The sequence below is a fragment of the Epinephelus lanceolatus genome, chromosome 15 (assembly GCF_041903045.1).
Source record: "Epinephelus lanceolatus isolate andai-2023 chromosome 15, ASM4190304v1, whole genome shotgun sequence".
Classification (NCBI taxonomy): Eukaryota; Metazoa; Chordata; class Actinopteri; order Perciformes; family Serranidae; genus Epinephelus; species Epinephelus lanceolatus.
In genome coordinates, this window is record NC_135748.1 from 16,042,554 (window position 1) to 16,064,021 (window position 21,468).

At 39.7% G+C, this 21,468-nt stretch overlaps 2 protein-coding genes across 2 annotated transcripts; one reads left to right on the top strand and one right to left on the bottom strand.

Moving 5' to 3' along the window:
- Positions 1–1,372: 1,372 nt before the first annotated feature.
- Positions 1,373–7,569, bottom strand: LOC117266873 (transmembrane protein 151B-like). The gene is made up of 2 exons (XM_033642257.2): positions 7,285–7,569; positions 1,373–5,721 (listed from the first exon to the last, which is right to left on the bottom strand). The coding sequence occupies exons 1-2, from the start codon at positions 7,360–7,362 to the stop codon at positions 4,312–4,314; spliced, it is 1,488 nt and encodes a 495-aa protein (XP_033498148.1). The 5' UTR covers positions 7,363–7,569; the 3' UTR covers positions 1,373–4,311.
- Positions 7,570–12,838: 5,269 nt separating this feature from the next.
- On the top strand, positions 12,839–20,886 carry utp25 (UTP25 small subunit processor component). Its single transcript, XM_033642797.2, has 12 exons — positions 12,839–12,999; positions 14,125–14,164; positions 14,430–14,619; positions 14,698–14,946; positions 15,113–15,201; positions 15,306–15,716; positions 16,088–16,304; positions 16,394–16,596; positions 17,164–17,346; positions 18,188–18,297; positions 19,060–19,305; positions 20,229–20,886. The coding sequence occupies exons 1-12, from the start codon at positions 12,899–12,901 to the stop codon at positions 20,482–20,484; spliced, it is 2,295 nt and encodes a 764-aa protein (XP_033498688.1). The 5' UTR covers positions 12,839–12,898; the 3' UTR covers positions 20,485–20,886.
- Positions 20,887–21,468: the final 582 nt, after the last annotated feature.

The following is a 21,468-nucleotide window of genomic DNA, read 5'->3' on the forward strand; positions in this document are numbered from 1 at the left end:
CAAAATTCACTGGGATATTCTTTATTATTGTTCTTCTTCTTCTGCTTCTTCTTCTTATTATTATTATTATTGTTGTTGTTGTTGTTGTTGTTGTTATTATTACTATTATTATTAATTGTAGCGTGACAATTTCCAACTTCATGATGCTGACATGATCTACAATAATATCTTAGCCAAAAATAACTAAATACATCAAAGTCAAAGTAGTAAATGAATGCCACACACTGTAGCTGTGTCGCTATCAAACGTATCTTCATTTATTTTCATACAAGGTAATACTATAAGGTAATAATATAACCAATATAACCAAAACTAGAGTGATGGTCAACTTCTGGCTTCTGATAAGATGTCAGGTACCCCCCCAGGTGCACATTAAAAATTTAAGTAATTTAATTTACATTAATAATTTTTGGTTTAAGTTGTCAGAGTGTGTAAAAAAAAAGAAGAATAAAAATAGAGTTTGTTCATCAAACAAAGGCCAGGGGAGGATCCCCCAGATCCTCCAACAGAGGTCTGAGCCAAGCCCAAATGTCCTCAAATCCAAAAAACACCCCCACGTTCACCTGACCTGTGTACAGCTGCTGCGTCTGGCCCCTGGCTTCCTCTCATTTTGCAAAATAGGCCCCCTGGCAAGGCAGTTTGAGGATCCTTGGACTAGAATTTATTTTAATGTTCACCATCTTCGAGGTAAATGGCTAATCTTACTTATTGTTGCATGACGTCAGCTTTTTAGTGTGTGCCACTGTCATTTATTATGTATTAGCCATTTTCTAAAGGATTTAAAAGTAGTACAACCAGAGAACAAAATCTAAATGAATATAACGTTTGAAGTGTAAAGGTACATCAGATGTAGGCCTAAATAATCTCTAATTATAACAGGAAGAATAAACATGCTTTGCCTTATACTATTTATGTACAGAATTTAAACACAGTCAGTTTTATAGGCCTTTCACCCACCATAGATTCTGACTTGTCATAGGTCATAGTAGGAAAAGCAGAGGTCTTACTGATAACATTAACAATGGCTCTGTTGTATTCAGGTGTCCCAGTAGGCCACGACAGCACGACAGTGAGCCAGCATGCACAATGAATACATACACCTGAGTTTTTCCTATGATGTCAAAATGTCCATGAAAAGTATCTGAGGATCCAAGGCAGCAACATTTTTTTAAATATACATGGGTTTGCCCCAAACATTTATTGCAACTTTTATTTTTCCAGCATAAGATAAAATTGAATACATATTTTAAAAGGTAATCAAGTTATTTATACAGCCCATTTGATTATAATAACAACAAGAATATCTTTAACAGTTTTACAAGAAGCCTTAAGTGGTCGTGTGTCGTTTAATGTCTGAGCATTTATCAATATATCAGCTTGAATACTTTATTATTTCATAGGAATTTACATCAACATTCAGCTTCACTACAATTCATAATGTCTAGTGTCACTTCAAGTGCATAATACTGTGTCACCACATTATTGAAAACAATGTAAGAACAATATGTTATTTGCTAAGACGTATACAATGTGTTCCTGTTAGATGTCATAAAAAAGTCAGTATTATAAAGTTTGTATGATGTCCATATGTAAACATAAGTGCATTTACATCCTTGCATATACTGTCTGCAAAATCTCCTCAAAAGAGTCAGGGATCCTTCAGATAGATCAGATTTCAACATCCAAAATCTCTTCAGGAAAGATGTTGACATGTTGTGTGTGCTGTGCTTTTTATCTAAGCACATTCAATGTACAATGGACAGTGAAATCACCATTTTACAGATACAAAATGGAGCATTATTCCTTTACAATAGACACATAATGGGGTTATACTACAGTATATCATGTACGTGTGCTGGTGGTTTACATTCATGTTTTATGGTTACTAACAAATTTTCTTAGCAGAAGAAAATCATGCAAATTTGAGCATGAGTTTAATGACCTTATGATCTTTTTGCAGTTTAATCCACGCTGTGGTTTGTCGTTCGACAGATGATAATGATGTGAAATCCAACTGTTGAAATGTAGTGTAGAGTCAATGTAAGCCCGTCCTTGTCTCTTCTGACAAGATTATTGTGATGACATGTGTATGTGTTTGAACCACAGTTGCCGGCAGGTTTTTGTCGTGGCAGTAGGTAGAAAAAAAGCCCAAAAATGTACTCTCTTATTTTATCACGGGTGACTGATTTTTCAAAACGTGTTTTAGTTTGTTAAGGTGAGGGCTCATTTGACTCGACAGCATCAGAGCTCCCAAAAAAGTCCTGTTTCTGGGTCAGTCAAGACAAATCATGTGTCAAACGTTAAAGCAAAAAAACAACCTAAAACACCTTAAAGGTCCAGTGTGCAGGATTCAGGGGGATATACTGAAATGGAATATAATATAATAAGTATGTTTCCTTTCGTGTATAATCACCTGAAAATAAGAACTACTGTGTTTTTGTTAGAATGAGCCATTTATACCTATCTGCATAGGGAGCTGATTCTTGTCTTGTTCTTGTCTATGAAGAGTGCCATGTTGCACCACCATGTTTCTACAGCAGGCAAGAACAGACAAACCAAACATTGGCTCTAGATAGGGCCATTTGTGCTTTTGTGTTTGTTTTTTCAGTGGTTTAAATCACCAAGTCTGGTTGTTTTTGAGAGGAAGAGACCTCTGCAATTAATCCGGCTCCTGATTGTCTGGATCTTAACTTTTTCGAGAAAAAAGGTGAGCAAACATAAGCAGATGCTGGGCTATCAGCCTGTCTCCAACAAGCCAAACAGCATCAGAGAATCACTTGTTTGTGATGTGAAACTGCTTTACTAAGTGTTTTTATTGGTTTTAATCCCCTGGTCTGTTTGTTTTAGAGACGAAGAGACCTCTGCGGATAATTCAGCTCCTGGAAACAACCTACTGAAGATCTGGATCTTAAGTTATCAGAGAAAAAAGATGAGTTAAGACTTTTTTACCGGTTTAAATCCCCTGGTCTGTTTGTTTTTATAGAGGAAGAGAAATTCGTGGATAATTTGGCTCCCAGCAAAATCCCAGCAAAGAATTCTAACTGGGAGAAGTTTCGGCTGGTTGCAATCTGAAATCCTCACTGCAGAATGCCACTAAATCCCCCTAAATGTTACACACTGGTTCTTTAACAATTAAAGCATCCAAACTATGACAATGCGTCATCACACTTAGAGAATTCCAGCGGAGGTTTGTCGGACAAAACGTTTCAAAACATCAGCTGTAAACATCAGATTTAGGTGAAAGTCTGTCAACATCCAAAAGAAAAGTACGTTTCTCTCTGGAGCTGCCATATAGCACCAACAGTCAACAGTCCAACAGTGAGAAATCCATTGTAGAAGAAGCTATATATCAGCTATATCAAATTCTCCATCCCACAGCAGCCTCAATAGAACAGAATGTAATGTAACCACAAAGACAGGTTTGCTCTGAGGACAAGGACACAATCCATTTTTGATCTCAGTTAAAACAGCTGTTTTTACTCTCTTTATGTCACTGTTCACCTACTAACAAACCCCACAGCTGAAAGTGAGTTCGTACCTGTTTTCTGCACTCGTCACAAGGCATTCTGCAGAAAGTCACTAACTGAAGTAGAAATACATGAGGCATGTTGATAAAAAAAGTAGGTACAAAGTCAAATTACAACACTTTACACAAGTAATGTAAGTTTTCAAACATTATAGATTGGTATAACAGTGAGTGAGAGAATCCAGAGTTCCTTTGTCTCTTTGGTCGGCAGGTTTCCGTGTTGACTATTGTCTATTTGTGACATGCATAAGCCGACACGCTTCACTGATGTTCCTCCTTTTACTTTTTCACTTATAAGGATATTTATTTTCACAGTTATTGCTGTAGTTATCTGACTGGTCAGTGTTTGCGTTACTGAGATTTCACTGAATAAATGAGGTGTTTAACCTGCCCGTCTTCTTCGTGGCCTCTGAAAGGGTCGTATGAGGTAACTGCAGCTTCAGTTTCACATGTACGGTACATATGAGACCTTAAAAGGTATGGCAATGATGTACAGTGTAACAGTCTGTGTCTGCTTGGTTTTCACTGGAAGCCAGGCAGATATAATTTGTCCACGTGCGTGTATCCTCGGAGGTTCACATACCACCATTGCTTTGTTCTCCACTCACTAATCACTGTTATTGCTTTGGTGATTCACACATTCAGGATTCAGGCATTTGTTGCAGATAGTATGACAATACAGCACAGATCTGTGTATCTCACATTAAGACATGTTTACACACTCTTGTTTCTGATGTGCAAAGTGTTTGTATGCTACAGACATGCCACTGTCAGTGACTGCATAGTCATAAGGAAGTCTCCACGCAGGAGCCATTTCTGTGGAAAGATCTGTGGTTGTGGCAATTCTCGCTACAGTGAACTATGAGCACTGGGTAGCAAAGTGCGTCCTCATAGTCTGGGGGTTCCTCATCATCTGTGGTGAGGCGCTCTGAGAGACAGCGGGTGTTCTCGCTGGGACTCTCCTGGTCATCCAAGCTGCCACTCCTCCAGAAGCAGCTGCGCTGGGAGCCGTAGCGTCGCGCCAAGGAGAAGCGACTGCTGCTGAAGGGTATGCGGGAGCTGGCACCAGTACAGACGCTGAGGGCACTCCTGGAGAACACAGAGGAGCAGCTGATGGCTCTGTGGCAGCGTTCACAATTCTGACGTATCCCGCTGAAGCTGGTCGGGCACTGGGCCAGGTCCATCAGGCCAGCCTCTGAGTAACTGGGCACCAGTTGCTGGTTGGAACGAATGTGCCATTCCAGTTCTGTACTGTCAATGGTGTTAACACGAGGGATGCGACGCCAATATGGCCGATCATCACATGGGGTCACGGGGAGGTAATCGTGCCCAAAGAGCTTCTCAACACGATAGTGGACATATGCAGTGTGATACTCTGTGAAGACTCTGAGAGGCCAGGAGAACGTGAGGAGTGAGGCAAACCAGAAGACGTAATGGGACAGGTACCAGGGGTGGTGGTCCGGGTCGGACAGCACCATGACATACTCCTTCAGGTCAATGTTTTTCAGGTGCATGCCCTCCCTGGCTTCCATGTAGTCATCAAGGCCCTCATTGTCGGTGAAAAACCTTGCTCGCTGTGTAAGGTAGGAATTCTCTGACTCTACATTGGCAAAACTAAAGCACTTGGTGAACCGCATCTTAGTAAGAGCAGACTTCTCCAAGCCCAGCAGCTGCTTTGAAACATCCTTGACACCACAGTGACCGTAGTCAAATTCAGCCTCTGCCACATGAGTGTTGACACGTTCATGGTAAACCTGGGTACTGGTGTAAGCGTCTCCATTCCGGTAGCGTGTGACTTGTCGTGTTCGGCGAACGTAGTGATAGCTGATGGCCTTCCACCAGATGCAGGGTTTGGCTTGCTGCATCCTTTGGATGCGCTCGTAGATGCCCTCCACATCCACTTTGTGCTGCAGCTCATTCTTCACATGACAGTGCCAACACTCCACCAGATAGACTAAATAGAGCATGCCCAGTAGAGCCAGAGGGATGTAGATATAGCCGTCAGAGCAGGGACTGTCATGGTACATCATGGATTTCCCTTTGAAGGCACTGTCAAAGGTGAGGCGGGTCACCTTGGTGACATGACACCAAACCATCGCTCCCATGCAGCCGTACATGAGAATGGACAAGAGGAGGCATTTCCAAAAACTCTCCCGGCAAAGTGACTTGCTCAGAGATTGCTTCAGGGGTCTTTGCTGTTGAGTCAAAGCACAAACAAAACAAAAGAGGAAGTGATAAAAGTGTAACCATACACAAGAGCGTAGGTTTCCTTTAAACACTGGGGGGACAAATATGAAATGTTGGGTTTGGTGGTCCTCTGCCAGAAAATCTTGAGCATCAAACACTTCATTTTCTGCATTATGGAGGATTCCAATTTTATTCTTTTGTGCCCCAAAAATAAGAGGGATCTGGTTCTCACTACACAGGGTCATCTAGCCACACAGACACGACCTCAGGTAACAAACCTTGGTGTCATTTTAGATTCTGATCTCAATTTCAAAGCTAATTTTAATATATTAACAAAAACTGCATTTTATCATTTGTGCAATATAGCTTATGTATGACCTCTACTGAGCCAGCATGATGCTGAGAAGTTTGTTCATGCTTTCGTTTTCAGTCGTCTTCACTCTTACAATGCTCTATATACTGGCCTGCCTAAAACTGCCATGGCAAAACTACAGAGCATTCAGAATGCTGCTGCCAGGGTTTAAACAAAAATTAAAAAAGGAAACCATATAACTCCTGTTGTACGTAATCTACACCGGCTCCCAGTATCTTTTAGAATTGATTTTAAAGTCCTTTTATTGGTTTTTAAGGCTCTTAATGGCTTTACCCCCTCCTTATAGATTCCCCATCACCTTAGGTCCATCCACAAACCCTGAGATCCTCCACAGCTGCTCTTTTAACTGTTCCTAACGTCACTACAAAAACCTCTGGCTCAGTCACTTTTAAATGATGACTCAGAACATTAATTTTCAATATAGCCTATAACTAGCAGCTATCTGTTTTAATAGTTTTATATGTATTTTTTATTATTTGATTGATTAACTGATTGATAAGTTAATGTATTCTTCTCTTCTCTCCTTGAATGAGTGTTGTATAATTGTATGGTTTTATTTCTTTGCTGTTTGTCTCTGCCACTGAATTGTAAAGCGCATTCTGTGCATGAAATTTGCTTTATTCATTCATTCAATTTAAGGTTTTAATGTATCTAATTTAGTCAAAATGAAAGTCATCTGCTACTTACTTGTTGTTACTGGGAGGACAAATGCACGTTATAAATATTGAGATGGAGGTGTCGCCTGTGCCCACCCTGAAATTTACGCCTGTGATTTATCACCTACTTAAAATGACATTTTGCTTGTTAATAATTGCAACATCTTCAGCACAATAAGGATTTTCAACAGACTTGGACTGCAGCTCTGTGAACATTTTAAGAGCTGGAGTGATGTTAACATGAAATCAGAGCTACTGGCTCTCTACAGCAGATGATAGATGAAAGACAGGTGAAGATGCTGGGATTACCAATCACACGTGTCCACCCATTTTACTCTGAAATGATTATTGAAGGCTGCAACATCATAGAAATTCTCCTGTGTCAAACTGCAACCAAGGATATTATTTATAACCCCAGATAATCCACCTGCAGTGTGTTACATCCTGCACACATGGACCCACTGAAGCCCTGCGCCAGCATCCAACACACACAGCATAACACCAGACGTTTGCTCATATATGGCATGTTGGAACAACCATACCTCCTCCCTGGTGTCCTCCTCGAATACGGTGGTCGTACTGCTTTCACTCGCTGTCGCAGCCGATGCTGGAGGGGACATGGTGCTGGTGGAGCTCTTGGTGATAATGACAGGGCGTGGAGTAGGAAGAGGAAGAGATTTCACTACCTTGCTCTGCAGAGACCCTCAACCAAGACGTGCTCCTTGCCAGACGTGCATCACATCTGTTATCATTTAGAGCCACTCCGCCCTGAGAGAAGCCCGAGACGAGTCGACGGAGGCATGTTGGTTGGTGAAACCCAAAATAAAGGGATCTTTCCGGTGGCTGAGAAACTAAAAAAATAAAAGGCGAGGGGGTGTCTGTAGGAAAGCCTGCATCCTGCCCTCTGCTGTTAAGCTGTCAATGCCGCAGTAACATGATCGTAGATTATGCTGTATTAGCTGGTAGTCATTACAAAATGAACATGCCCTGCCCCTGGGGGCCCGCTGTGAGTGTGTATCAGTGTGTGTGTGTGTGTGTATCAGTGTGTGCAGGAGGCGCCGTTAGCAGTGTATGCAGAGAGCTGGCAGGGTCGCTGTCCGTGGTGCTGACTGAGGCAGGTGTACGGTGAGATGTTGTTGCATAAATCTGTCACTGAAAGGGGAAGTCCACCCTAAAACTGAGTCTGAAAGTGTGCAGTGGAAGTGATGATGAGGCGATGAAGACAATATATTTGTAAAATACACAGGACTGTTTTGCTAAGCTGCAAATCACAGCATCAAGACAAGTGTTGATCAGGTGACACTTTTGGAGGTGGTCCATATTCAGTGATTTAGGTCTATATATGGTGATGACTGAATCTGTCTGCTCTTTTAATGAGCACAGGCAAAACACTGCATGCAAAGGAATTTTAATTTTAAAAAAAATCAGACATGTGAATCAGAAAATGTCTTCATATATCCTAATAAAATAAACAGGATCCAAAGAGTTGCTTCAATACTACAGAATAAAAAAATATTTGATTTTGGGGTGGATTTTCTCTTTAAAAATAAAATAAAATAACCACCAGCAGGCTAATGTCACACTGTTAGAGATCCACGAGGATGTGATACAAATATCACAAAATATACACAGCCAAGTAGGAACACACTCTGATTGACTATAATATTTAAATAATTTATATATTAAGTCATTTATTAATAATTGCTCCATTTTTTATTTAGATTTTTTTTTAAATAATATTAGATGAATTGGATATCTTTAGGTTTAGTGAAGTGCAGTGATGGAGGAAGTCCTCAGATCCTTTACTTGAATACAAGTAGTCATACAACAATGTAAAAATTCTGCATTCAAAGTTTCTTTTAAATAAAAGTAAGCAAATATTATCAGTAACTAATCAACAAAAAATTAATCAGCAACAATTTTGATAATCTGTAAAGTATTTTTAAGCAAAAAAATGACCATACATTATCTATTCCCAGCTTCTGAATTGTGAGGATTTGCTGTTATTTGTCTTATATGACAGTGAATTTAAAGATACAAAACAACAAATGGCCAGCTCTCTCAGTGTAAAAGTCCATGGTACAGGCAGGCAGTCCCAAAATGCATCTGAGGTACTCTGATTATAGTTAATAAATTATTAATGCATGGATAAACCAACACGTTTTCACTAGAGGGTCCTCATCAGTCTACATCTTCATCTTACACCCTGATGAAGACTCTCTAGTCAAAACTCATTGGTTTATCCATCCATGTATTAATGAAGGATTTTTAACTACAGTACCTTGGACTTTTGGAGTGAGCTGGCCAGTCATTGTTTTTTATCTTTATATGACTGTTTGCCCCATCCTCGAAGAGCTCCTGAGTTTTTATAACTAACTACATAGTGCCTTGATCCAATGGAACACTCCCTATTTTTTTCCTTAGTAAATAGAGTACCTTCAGGCTTTAAGAAATTGTGAACAACATTTTTAACTATTGTCAGACGTTTTATACCACAAGGAAATAATGGGCAGGGTAAGTAATACAGTAATGTTTCATTGGGTTGCACATTATGTAAAATGTTTAAAAACTTTTGCAAGTATTTAATAAATGTAACAGCCAAGGCAGCAACTTTTTCCAGAAACCAGTGGAACAAACATAAAATGTAGTGCAATACAGCAATGAGACAGAAGTATACATCTACCCCTTGAATCAAAGTAAGGTTTATATAATTTGAGTGTATGGAGTTATGGGTATGATAAATAATATGAAGCACAACCAGTCTAGTTTGAACGTCATTAAAAAATACTTTTTAAAAAAACATGCATGTTGACATAGCTCAGCTGTATGCCATGAAAGAGACTCCACCAAATATCAAAATCATATGAAACTCTGTATCACAATTATACACACAACATCTTAAAAAAATACAAAGAAATCTCTTCAGAAACTCGTTCAAAGTCTCAGAGGGTGAAATGATCTTACTTACATTTTGCTAGTTTGTTTAGTTGTTTAACGTACAGGTTACTTGCCTTTAGTGATACACATGCACAAGCACAGTTTAGCAGTGTATAAAAACATGTTACATATATTTAACTGTTTCGATGATGTTGTTAATATGAGAGGTTTCAAATGATTATACGTATATGAACATTAGAGACACTGCCTACAATGACATGATAGTGAGTTACTTACTAGATTGTTTTTTATCCTTATCTGTGAGTCAAAGAACTTGAACAGCCCGGACCATACAGCTGTAGTCCTTTTAAAGGTAAATGTGTTCATAGAAGAAGACACTGAAGAGTCTGTTTTAACCAGACACTTGTAAATTCAGTGAGGAGTCCAGGTGTAGACCAAACTGCCGGACAATCTTCAGCCACAGGGTGATTTCTTCCTGTTGATTACATCATGTGAAGCTGCTATTTCCAAACTGTTTACTGCTTTTCCCAGGGTCTCCTTTTCTGATGACAAAGAGAACCCTTAGAGGGAAAGAGAATAAAGGTTATGACCGAACCAAACACTTCACCAAGGATTATACTCCTCAAAGGGTTTCATAGTTGTTGTTCTTCTTCAATTCTGAGGTGGGTACAGGAGTAAAGAAACAGCATTAAATTGCTTTTTTGGCTCAACCTAGAATCAACCTGCAACAACATTTTGAAACTCAGTTCCACCTTTGCCAGAGCCACTTACAGAGTACATGTTGGAGAGGGTGTTGAAGAGCTCTTGACCTGCGCTCACTTTGTTCCTCACTCCTCGTATGGTCCCATTCTTGCTACAGATATTGATCCGTTTGTTGCTGAAGAGCCTCTCTCTCTTGGCACTGGCGTACAAAAGCAAGTCATCAGGTTCACAGCCGTTCTCGTCCGGAGTGCTTTCCACCACCAGACCATTCAGGTGGCTGTTAGCCTCGCTGATGGAAGGCGAGCTGCCCTGCTCTGCCTCTGGGCTGCTGGTGCAGTCAGAGTCCACTGAGTCCGATACTGAGCCACTCCAGGCCGTTTCATCCTTGAACACCTCCGCCAAGACCCGGCCGCTGTTGGCAGATGCTACTCTAAAGCGAACTGTTTTCCCAGCCTTTTCTTTCTCCTGTTTCATTTTTGGCCCCTCCATTGAAATACAAGACTGTCTTACATGTTTCACATCCCATTCAGAAAAGCCAGACGTGCTCTTTCAGCCTCAGCCATAGTGGCGTGCAATTATCAAACAATAAAATCCCCATTGACGTGTCAAAATGGGCCGAAAATACCCTGAGTACAAAAACTAGACACCCAAATGGTTAATAATACATGAGCCTCTGCCATGGTAACAGCTAAAACAGGCAAACAGTAATTGATATAACCATGTTCAATAATTGATCAAGGATACTTTTCAAAGAGCAGATAGACTACAGACCTGTGATCAGTGTTTTGCTTTGTACCTTTAAAGCACCACAGATAACCTTCTGTGCACTTTACTGCGACCTCCATTAACCCTGTCTGTTCCTGAAGTCAGAATAATTGATCAAATATCTACCACAGGAGTATGGGGCACAGTCTCTTTTTGTTAGTGTTACAAATGATGTGCTTTATCATCACTGTTCAGGGGTTTACACCAGACTCAGTGGTTACAGTCAGCCTTCGTGGCTATCAAATTAAGAGTAAAAGCAAGAAATCCATAAAATTGTCACAATTATGAAGAATTTACTTACTTCAAATAATCACAATACATTTTTGTCTCACTGTCACACTGACAAATCTATCACCAGTCATTCGTCACCCTGCTGCTTGGTGGGGCTCATAGGACTTTTCTGCCTGAGGCCATGACAAACTCTTGAACTGCTGCTGCATCACAGCAGACACAGAGTAGGTGTTTCACTCTGCTGAGAAATAAAGATTGGTTCTCAGCACTGAAGTCATTTTTACTTTTACAGCAAATTTACAGAGGAATCTAAAAAAAAGTGGGTATATTAAAATGCATGTTTAACTGTATTTTATGTGCCTTTTTACCTCAGTTTCGTGTGCTTTATATTGTAGGCTACATATTGTATTATTTTTATTATTCTAAGATGCCTAACAACATTAGGTAAACAGACTGCTGATTAAAAACTAGCCTTTCAGCTAACTGATGTGCATTTACATATGTTTGAATGTTGATTAATGTACATTGTCCCTTTCAAGTAAAAAATAAATTCATTTAAATTTAAAAAAAAATTAACACGTAAACAATGGGATGTTTTCATTTCATTTATTATACAGGAAAAAGACTAAAAGTAACATTGTAGTTACAGTTAAACGGGCCTGACTCAGTTTAAAAGTGGCTTACAGCAGGCTCCTGTTCTGCAGCACAAATAGACATGACAAAAACACAGTGCAACAGGACAGTCACATTCTCAAGGCATTGATCACAATCACAACCACAAGACATTAACTTAGTCTAGTACGGACTAAGTCTAGTATGTCTACACAGATGTGTATGTACATATTTCTTATGTTTACTCTAATTCTATTGTTGTTTTATACTACTGATGTATAAATTGTAGTTAAATTTTCACACTTACAGCCTCAGCACAGTGATAAGATGTATTTTATTTTAATATTTAAATCACATTTCATTTCTACTTTATTTTATTTCATTGCTTTATATTTACACTCTTTATTTCATACTCTTATTCCTACTTCTTATGATTCTCTATTCTTTACATCGGCGCAACTGTAACAAATCATAATTTCTCCTTGTGGATCAATAAAGTTTTTCTGATTCTGATTTCTGATTCTGATTCAAAGTATGACATCTATGCAGTGGTATTCTGCTTTTATTTACTTACCAAAACTGAAATACATAGAGCAAGCAAATGTTGCCAAAAAACATATTTACCATCTATTTAAATAATAATAATACTCCCTGGTAAAGCTGGTGACATAAAACTAATAATCTGTCAAACTGTATAATGTACAGCTTTTCAGTCATCAGACAGTGGATCGGTCTCTTTAAGCAGAGTCAGTGTTTTGATTGTACATTACTTATACTGTACAATATGCAGTGGCTTTACATAAACAAATCATCAATTCCTTCATGTCACCCAGCAGGCGCAAACCTGTATTTCCACTCCAGGCCTGTAGATGGTAGTAATGCTGCTACTGATTCACCACCACCGAAGAAGAAGAAGCCTGACTACCGCACGTGCAGCACAGTGTCAACATGGGGAAAAGAAGGCAGAATAAGCAGCTTTTCACAAGTTTATCCAAAAAACAGAAGAAACACTTGAAAGAATTTGGAGAGGAGCATCCATTTCATGATGTGTAAGCAGCTCAGCAAACTTCGGCCCGTTGTAAAGGAAAAATGTAGCTACTTTTATGTTAGCCAACTAGCTAAGTTACATTCACACCACTGTATCAAGTCCAGCAAGATAGATATAAGATAGATATTTATTATTAGTAAAATATAAAACTGGATGAATAATACTTCTCGAAGGAGCATGTTCACTGAAATGTAACGTTACAGACATACACGATATATATTTTTTCATAAATAACATTATTTTTGAAAGCAGTTTTAGGTTCCTCCAAGATAGTTAAGTTGATTCCGACGGATTAAAGTGAAAACAATAGCGTAAACACACGGCTGAGAAGGTCAACACGTCAAAGTCAAATAGTCACATAAAGCTAATGTATGCCCAGTGATAACAGCCTATTCATTAGCAAAATGGCTAGTAGCAGAGGAGTAAAAGAATATTAGCTGCATAAGGTTAAAGTTTACTTACACATCTTAACTGTTCATTGTGTCATTGGTATGACTGTAAGCTGTCTTGAGACTGTTAAACAAGTAGATGTGCTTTATTAAAATCCTGCCACAGTGAAAACAAACAAGCCTTTGACTACATGCACGAACCTCACTACATTTACATGGTATAATGGGAATAAATTGCCTTAGAGTCTACAACTCTATCTACAGTAGTTGATGCGGGGATGCTTATTTCTCCTTGTAAGTGACAGATGGGGCGTTTGACTTCTCTGATCAGACTACTCTTTTAAACTTGACTCTTCCTCAGTGTAAACAAATAACATGAATCTAAGAAACATGGTAATAAATGCAGCTTATTTTTAGGAAAATACAGATACAATACGAAATACATATTGGTCTTTCAGGGGACTTTGTTCAAGACATGGTCTTCCACAATTAGTGGGCATGCTTTTTTCTCTTAACCTGCTCTCTCAACTCATTGCTTAGTTCTTTAGCCTATGTATTGAGTGCAGAAAGCTCAAAGCTTTATTTTTTTCTATGGATGGTCTGGTGGTTATTTTTTCTAATACCAACATGTCAACAAGCAGCCTAGAACAAGGTCTTTGTTATTTAGTCAGGTTTGTGGTCTTACAATAGATGCATGTTGTGTAAGTGACTACATTTCCCTTTGTGTTTATTCACAGAGTCAGTGCAAGACCTGAAAGAACTGAGATACTGGAACTGGTGAGTAATTCAATTCAATTCCTGATGATAGATGTCATAAAGCCCAGTCCTATATTAGACTGATTGTAGAACTGTCTCTGGACAGAGATGAAGAAATGTTGTCACTGTTAGAAACAAGGACCCCCTGTTTAATTAGATGTATATTAGATACATTTTGGACCATCCAGTTGTTGATATACTGCACACAGCAGTGTAATATTTACCCATACATATATCATAATATTGCAATTTGATGATTGGTGTTCTGTCCTCACCTATGTTAAAGCCAGCAAGCCCAGAACACTCTGACATTGAGCCTGATGAGCTGGAGGATGAAGAGGAGGAACCAGAGCAGAAGACAGCCTATCAGAAGCTCCTTTCAACTCTCAGCGAACCCACCGGTAATGACCAGAGTGAAGAGGAGAGCACTGATGATGACGAGGACGAAGAGGATGAAGAGGAGCTTCTTGGTGAAGGTGAGTTGTTTAGTTCCAGCACACAGAAGAGGCCAACATATTGCAGTCGACTGAAGACTGTTGTGCTTTTTATCATAGGGGACAGTGATGGAGTTGTTGATGATGGTGAAGATGGTGACGAAGATGAAGGAGGAGAGGAAGGACCTGAGGATGCAGATGAGGCTTTGACTGAAGCAGTGGAAGGGGAAGAGACGGCAGAGAAAGAGGCAGGAGTTCAAGAGTTTGAGGACAAGGAGCACGAGTCCCAGTTCTGTCTGGAGACCAACTTTGCGGATGAAGGAGGAGAAGAGGACACTGAAAGCACAGCAGAGCAAAAAGACGGCAAAGGTAAGATAATAGCTCATAGTTTTGTCAAGTTTATAGCCCTACATTTTCTGTCCAGTAACCTATAAAAGATGCACTGTATGTGATTTTATTTTTTAAAATAAGTAAATTGAGTATTGGAATACAGTTGGGTTGAGGTATGCGTTACAGTTTTTTTCTGTATATGCAGACATGTTTGTACAGCATTTGGACACAGAACTTGGTGAAGAGGATGTGCAGAAGATAACATCTGGCAGTAAAGCCAAGGCTCAGATCATGGTAATAAGTGCACAGTTTCATGAAATGGTCCACCTTCTTTTTAATGAAAATAATTGTATGTACACTTGATGTGCTTCATTATATTTGCCTTTCCCCACATTTAGTGGCCAAAATTGGGCAATTTACTCTGTACCAATCCCCTGGAGAAGTTTGGATCCATCGGCCCACAGAAAGACACAAACCTCCCAGTTTTCCACAAAGTTTTGGAAACCAGCTGGAAGCATCTGAACCAGACCTCTGATCCTAAGGTGGGAGCTGAGGAGATCAGCCCACTGCAGCTGGAGCTGCTAGCTCTAATGGGCTCCTACAAGGACTTCTACTACCCAGAGACCTGTCCTCTGAAACAGGGCCCACAGGTTTGCAGTGCATACTGCGTCCATGTGCTCAACCACGTACTGAAGGCCAATTCTGGCGTCCTGGCTAACAACGTGCTGCTAAGGGAGCGGAAAACTCAGGGTAAAGCTGGAACTGAGCCGCAGGATGAACCCAGAGACCAAGGACTGACCCGGCCCAAGGTAAAGTACTGGTTACATTATATTTGGCTTCTTAACAGAGCTCCATTAAACGTTTCTAAACACATTATTTATTATTTATTATTATTTATATAATTAAGTTAGAATTTGAATTTATTCTCAGGCTGGATCACACTTTGAGAAGCACAACTTAATATTTCATTTAAACTTTAAGTGTTAAAATGTCTTTGTCACAAAATAATAATAAAAGTAATTTAGCAAAACCTGGAACAATCATTAGAAGTACTTGCTGCATGCAGGTCTGCGTGCCTGTGTGAGTAGAATAAATCACATAATAGTTCAGTACGTTAATGCTATCCACATAGCCACAAGGTTCAAAATGTATTTTTTCTGCCCTGTTATGGGTGCGTCAGGTCCTGATTCTCGTTCCATTCCGAGGCAAAGCTCTGCGTGTCGTGCAGACGCTCATCAGCCTGCTGGAGACCAAAGGCAAGAAGATAGTGATCAACAACAAGAAGAGGTTCAAGGAAGAGTTTGGAGAGGAGGCAGATGACAAGCCATCCAATCTGCAGAGACCAGACGATTACAGAGCCATCTTCTCAGGCAACGTGGACGATCATTTCAGGATAGGTACAGTTCAACAAACAGAAGTCGACCCACTTTTTGATAACCTAAGTCTCTCTGTCTGAGACCTTGTTGTTGTCCTCTCTCCTCACCAGGCGTTTCCATTGTGAGGAGCAGCATGCGTCTGTACGCCCCCTTTTATTCATCAGACATCATCATAGCGTCTCCGCTGGGCCTCCGTACAGTGCTGGGAGCAGAAGGAGAAAGCAAGAGAGACTTTGACTTTCTTTCCTCCATCGAGCTGCTGGTGTTGGACCAGGCAGATGTCTTACTCATGCAGAACTGGGAACACGTCCTGGTAAGAATACACACAGGTCAACATGACACCTTACTGCCAGGGATGGCATCTGTTCTGTCTAGCAGAGTTATGTTCTTACTTTTGGGAAGGATGTGGCGCCATCTGCTGTTTAACAACCACTGTAGAATCTGAAAAAATCCTTCATGTGTTTGATATGTGAACAGCCATCTCAGTCTTTGTGCATTTTCCATATTTACAAAACCGATATCTATTTTTATCTTAACAAATAAAACAACACACAGTTCACAATAAAAAGGACAGTAGAAAACAAAATGGAGGTCATTTTTATATCGTTTAGACAGCACATTAGACAGATCTGCTATTCCTCTAGATTAAGGTACTGTCCATTGCAACAGTTAGAGGTATAATACCTGATCTCAGCTGAGCACATAGAGGATCTTTGCTTTGTAGAAAATTATAAACTATATAATTCTTAACCATATTCAGTTTATATCATCGTAAAAAAAATATTCTTAACAAACCAAGTCTTTCAAAAGTTGATATAGTTAAGGTGTGTCTGTATAAGTTGATGTTTAATAAAAAATCACATCCTCCTCTCCTCTACAGCACGTGATGAAGCACATGAACCTGCAGCCGCTGGACTCCCATGGAGTGGACTTCTCCCGGGTGAGAATGTGGAACCTGAACAACTGGGCCAGACACTACCGGCAGACGCTGGTGTTCAGCTCCATCCAAGACCCACAGATCAACAACATTCTCACCAAGCAGTGCGCCAACTACCGTGGACAGGTACTGTATACACTTTACAGTTAACATTATATCGGCTCCTGCAGGGTTTGACAGTGTGTGTATTTTCCTTGCATTTGCACCTAAAAATAGATGTGTGGGAACCCGAAAAATCTTTTACGAGGAAAGCGTTTGAGTGAATGATTAAAATCTACCCTAATCTTTTTCTGCTGTGCTGCTAATCCTTAAAAAATTACAAATGAACGAGGCATATTAACGGGGTGTGGCTAATCTAAACATTAGCATGGTGACTAGTAATGACAGGGTGGCTGAGAGCAACATTAGCATCCACTGGAGCCAGCGTAGGGAGAACATAGCAGCTAACCTGCTACTTAATGGCTGCAGACTGTGTCTAAGACCGTATTCCCTGCCCTAACCAAGGTAGCACTACACAACTGCAGTATAAATATGTATGCAATACATTATTTCTTAATAAACTCTGTGTAAGATGAACATTATTTACAGTGCTCCTAGTTTTTCTGTGTGCTCCTAATTTTTGAATTTCTTTGTCCTTCTTGTGAAATAAGTTACCATGGAGCCCTGTCCTCAAACTAAATATTGAGTACAGACTGTAATTTAGTTGAACACATTACTAAGAGGCAGATATGATCTCATAGATTGAGTAAATCCTCAGTGGTTGGAGCTGTAGCCACAGTAGGTTGTTTACTGTCGTCAGCTTGATATCTGAGGAAAGACCTGTTTAGCTATCAGGCTGACTTTTTAAGAATGAAACAAAGAAATCATGGCCATCAAACTTTTGTGTGTACATAAATCAAAGTTTCTTTATTGCTATGTGATGATGTGGGTTTTTAAAAGTTAATTCCCTGCATGGTTTTTGTCCCAGATTGCTACAAAGAACATACCGAAAACAGGCTCCATCTGCCAGGTGCTGGTTCAGCTCCCTCATGTGTTTCAGATGTTCACCTCTGACAGCTTCATGGACCATGACACTCGGTAAGGTTTTCCCACAGGTGAACCATGTGATGCCATCACAGCCAAACAAATTGTCGACTCTATAAGATAGAGCAGAGGGTTCTAAAAGCTGCAGGAGAAATAAGTTGCCATTTATTCAGTGAGCTACATTGTAGGCTACAACTTTTAGTCCATATTTGTTTACATTTTAGCAAATTGACACTAGTAAAAGTATGGCGATGAGCTAATAGGACCTGTTTTCAGTGGATATACAAACAGCTATCACTGGATTACTACTGAAAACACAAAAACATAATGATTCTCAGGCAGGTTCTGGAGTTAGAAGGAGTGCCTTTTCCTCTCTCCATGCCTCCCAGTAAACTCTCACATTTCCCTCTGTTGAGGCACGTGACAAGACATTCAGTCAGCTGTTACACAATAATGTTACACTTTATTTGCTCACATCCACACACATACACTTACATAGTCATCCTGAACTCATTGTTTACATTCATATCTCAGTATTTCTTTGCCCTTCTCGGTTTATTAGCTGTTATACAGATCAGTTGTGTGTATCATCTAAATAGTTTTTTCTTTTAAGTGTTTTTTTTTTTGTAAGACCCTTGTTTTTATGTCAGTAGCACATTGCTTTGCTTTCTTTATGAATTTTATCATTTGATTTATGTCTAAATTAAAAAACAAAACAAAACATAATGTATGCAGCAGCTTAAGAGATCTTGTCGAGTGCTTAGTTTATCCCCACAAATGTAAAGCTGGTTTATTTGTTCCCTATCCTGCCTGTAGGTTTCAGTTCTTTGTAGATAAAGTGCTGCCTCAGTACAGGGACTCTGTCATGTCCCACACTCTGATCTACATCCCGTCTTACTTTGACTACGTCCGGTTGCGTAACTACATGAAGAAAGAGGAGACAAACTTTGCCAGCATCTGCGAGTATTCCAGCAGGTCGGAGGTGTCCCGAGCCAGGCACTTCTTCCAGAAGGGGGATAAACAGTTTCTGCTCTTCACCGAACGCTTCCACTTTTACAAGAGGTGAGTTCTTTTTAATGTAGCCCAACATGTGAGTAGTTATGTGTTTAATTTGAAGGGGATTTTGTGTCTTCACCCAGCCATTGGTGCAGGGTCAGTCAGCCAGTAAAGCTGTCCTAGAGGTCAGAGTACTGTCAGGTACAGTAGGTGGACCTAACTAACCACAAGGCTAACCATGAATAAAAGCCACTAAGCATAATGGGCACTCTGGTGATGATGAATCCTGAAATCATTCCCAGACCAACAAAAGTAAAGAACATGAAGAATGTTATCTTTAGTACCATTTTAAGAGTTAACACATCACCAATTGTTCTAATGTGAAGGAAACAGATGTGACCTCTCAAACAGAGGTTACAAGTTAGAGCTCTTACTTAAGCTGTGTACTTCAGAGTCAGAGAATTCATGATGCAGTCACGTGGCAGGGTAGTCATACACTGTAGCTTCTTTATTGTAGTTCACTGGAAATTGACACACACAGGGATATATTTGTATTAAGGCTAAAATGTTTTTCAAACAGGAATGTAGTCCTTCTAAATCTTACATGTGACTACCATAGGCAATAACGTTGGTCAGAAAATGTTTTTGTATCAGATTTCAGGCTTCTGAAAGAGACATTGTTTGGACTGTGTATTGTGTATGTGCAGGAGGAAGCTATTAAATCCTTTCCTTCCTTCTGTGGATTTATCAAAACAGTGCATTGCAATAATCAGCAGTATTTTGCAGTCATCAGATTTCATTGCTTTATCCTGCTGGAAAGTACTGAAAAAGTGTTATAAAATAATAATTCTAGCCCATATCATCCCATACTTTCATACTCTCTGTAAAAGGTATCAAAATAAATTCTGTGTGGTTATACGCATGGTCTTAAATTTACTCAGTAACTCCAGGAGAAACTCTAATCTCTCATTTCTTTCTTTATCATTTAGATACACTATCAAAGGGATCCAGAACCTGATATTTTATGGACTGCCCTCCTTCCCCCACTTCTACAGCGAGGTGTGTAACATGCTGGCAGCGGGGGGTCAAGGGGAAGAGGCCAGCTGGACCTGCACTGCCCTCTACTCCCGCTACGATGCCCACAAGTTAGCTGCCATCACCGGAGCCCAGCGAGCCGGACAGATGCTCAACTCCAACAAGACTGTTCACCTGTTTGTTACGGGAGGGGAAGATAAAACGTCCTAATGGAGCTGGACAGATTAGAGAGGGACCAATTAATAAATCCATGGTACATAGCTACTGTACATTGTGACAGCAGGATGACCCTGGATTGAGTTGAACCAAAAAGATATTGAATGCAGGTCTGTGATAGTGGATTGCAATGCGACACATTACAGAGTACCTGGTTTGACATCTGAAAAGTGCACCACTTAAAAATGCAGATAAGAATGTTTTCCATTATATTTGGACAATTCACTTTCACATGCACCTGTAAAAAAACATGTTTATGGGCTTTGGTGTGTTGTACTGTAGGTGGAAGCTATCCTGAAACATCAAGCCACAAAGTTAAAAGATTATAAAAAATTGTATTGAGTTACAAAGCTTGTCAATGATCACTGTGATAAGATGTAAAAATATCACTCCCTGGTTGCGTGTATGTTAATGATTCAGCGCACAGTTTACATACTTCATTATGTGTAATATCTAACCTGTTGTTTGATAAGACAACTTATTTGTAGCAATGCCTGTCCTGACAGTGCTTAAGTGCTAAAATAATGATCATTATCAGTTTTTATGGTTGTTGGTATGATGGCATACACAAAAAACTTAAGGTATTTTAACACACTTAAAAGATCCTTAAAGGTACTGTTGGTAACTTTAATTTAAAAAAAAAATCACCTTTTTCATATTTGCTTAAACTCACTATATTCATGCAGCACTAAATAAGATAATGTGTGAACGAAATCATAGTCCTCTGCCTACTCCTTTGCCTTGGAGCGATTCTTATGGCCTAACTGCATGTGACTGAAAACATCCAATCAGAGCTGAGGAGTCTCTAAAGCAGCTTGCTATCGTCTGAGTCACACTGGGCAGCACTGATCAAATATGAATATGAAGATTTTATAACTGCATCAGAAACATACTTTAGTGTACTGTTTAGATGTAATATGAAAAACTTTGTGACACAGCCACCATGTTGTATGCAGCTAAACGGTTTACCATGCACTA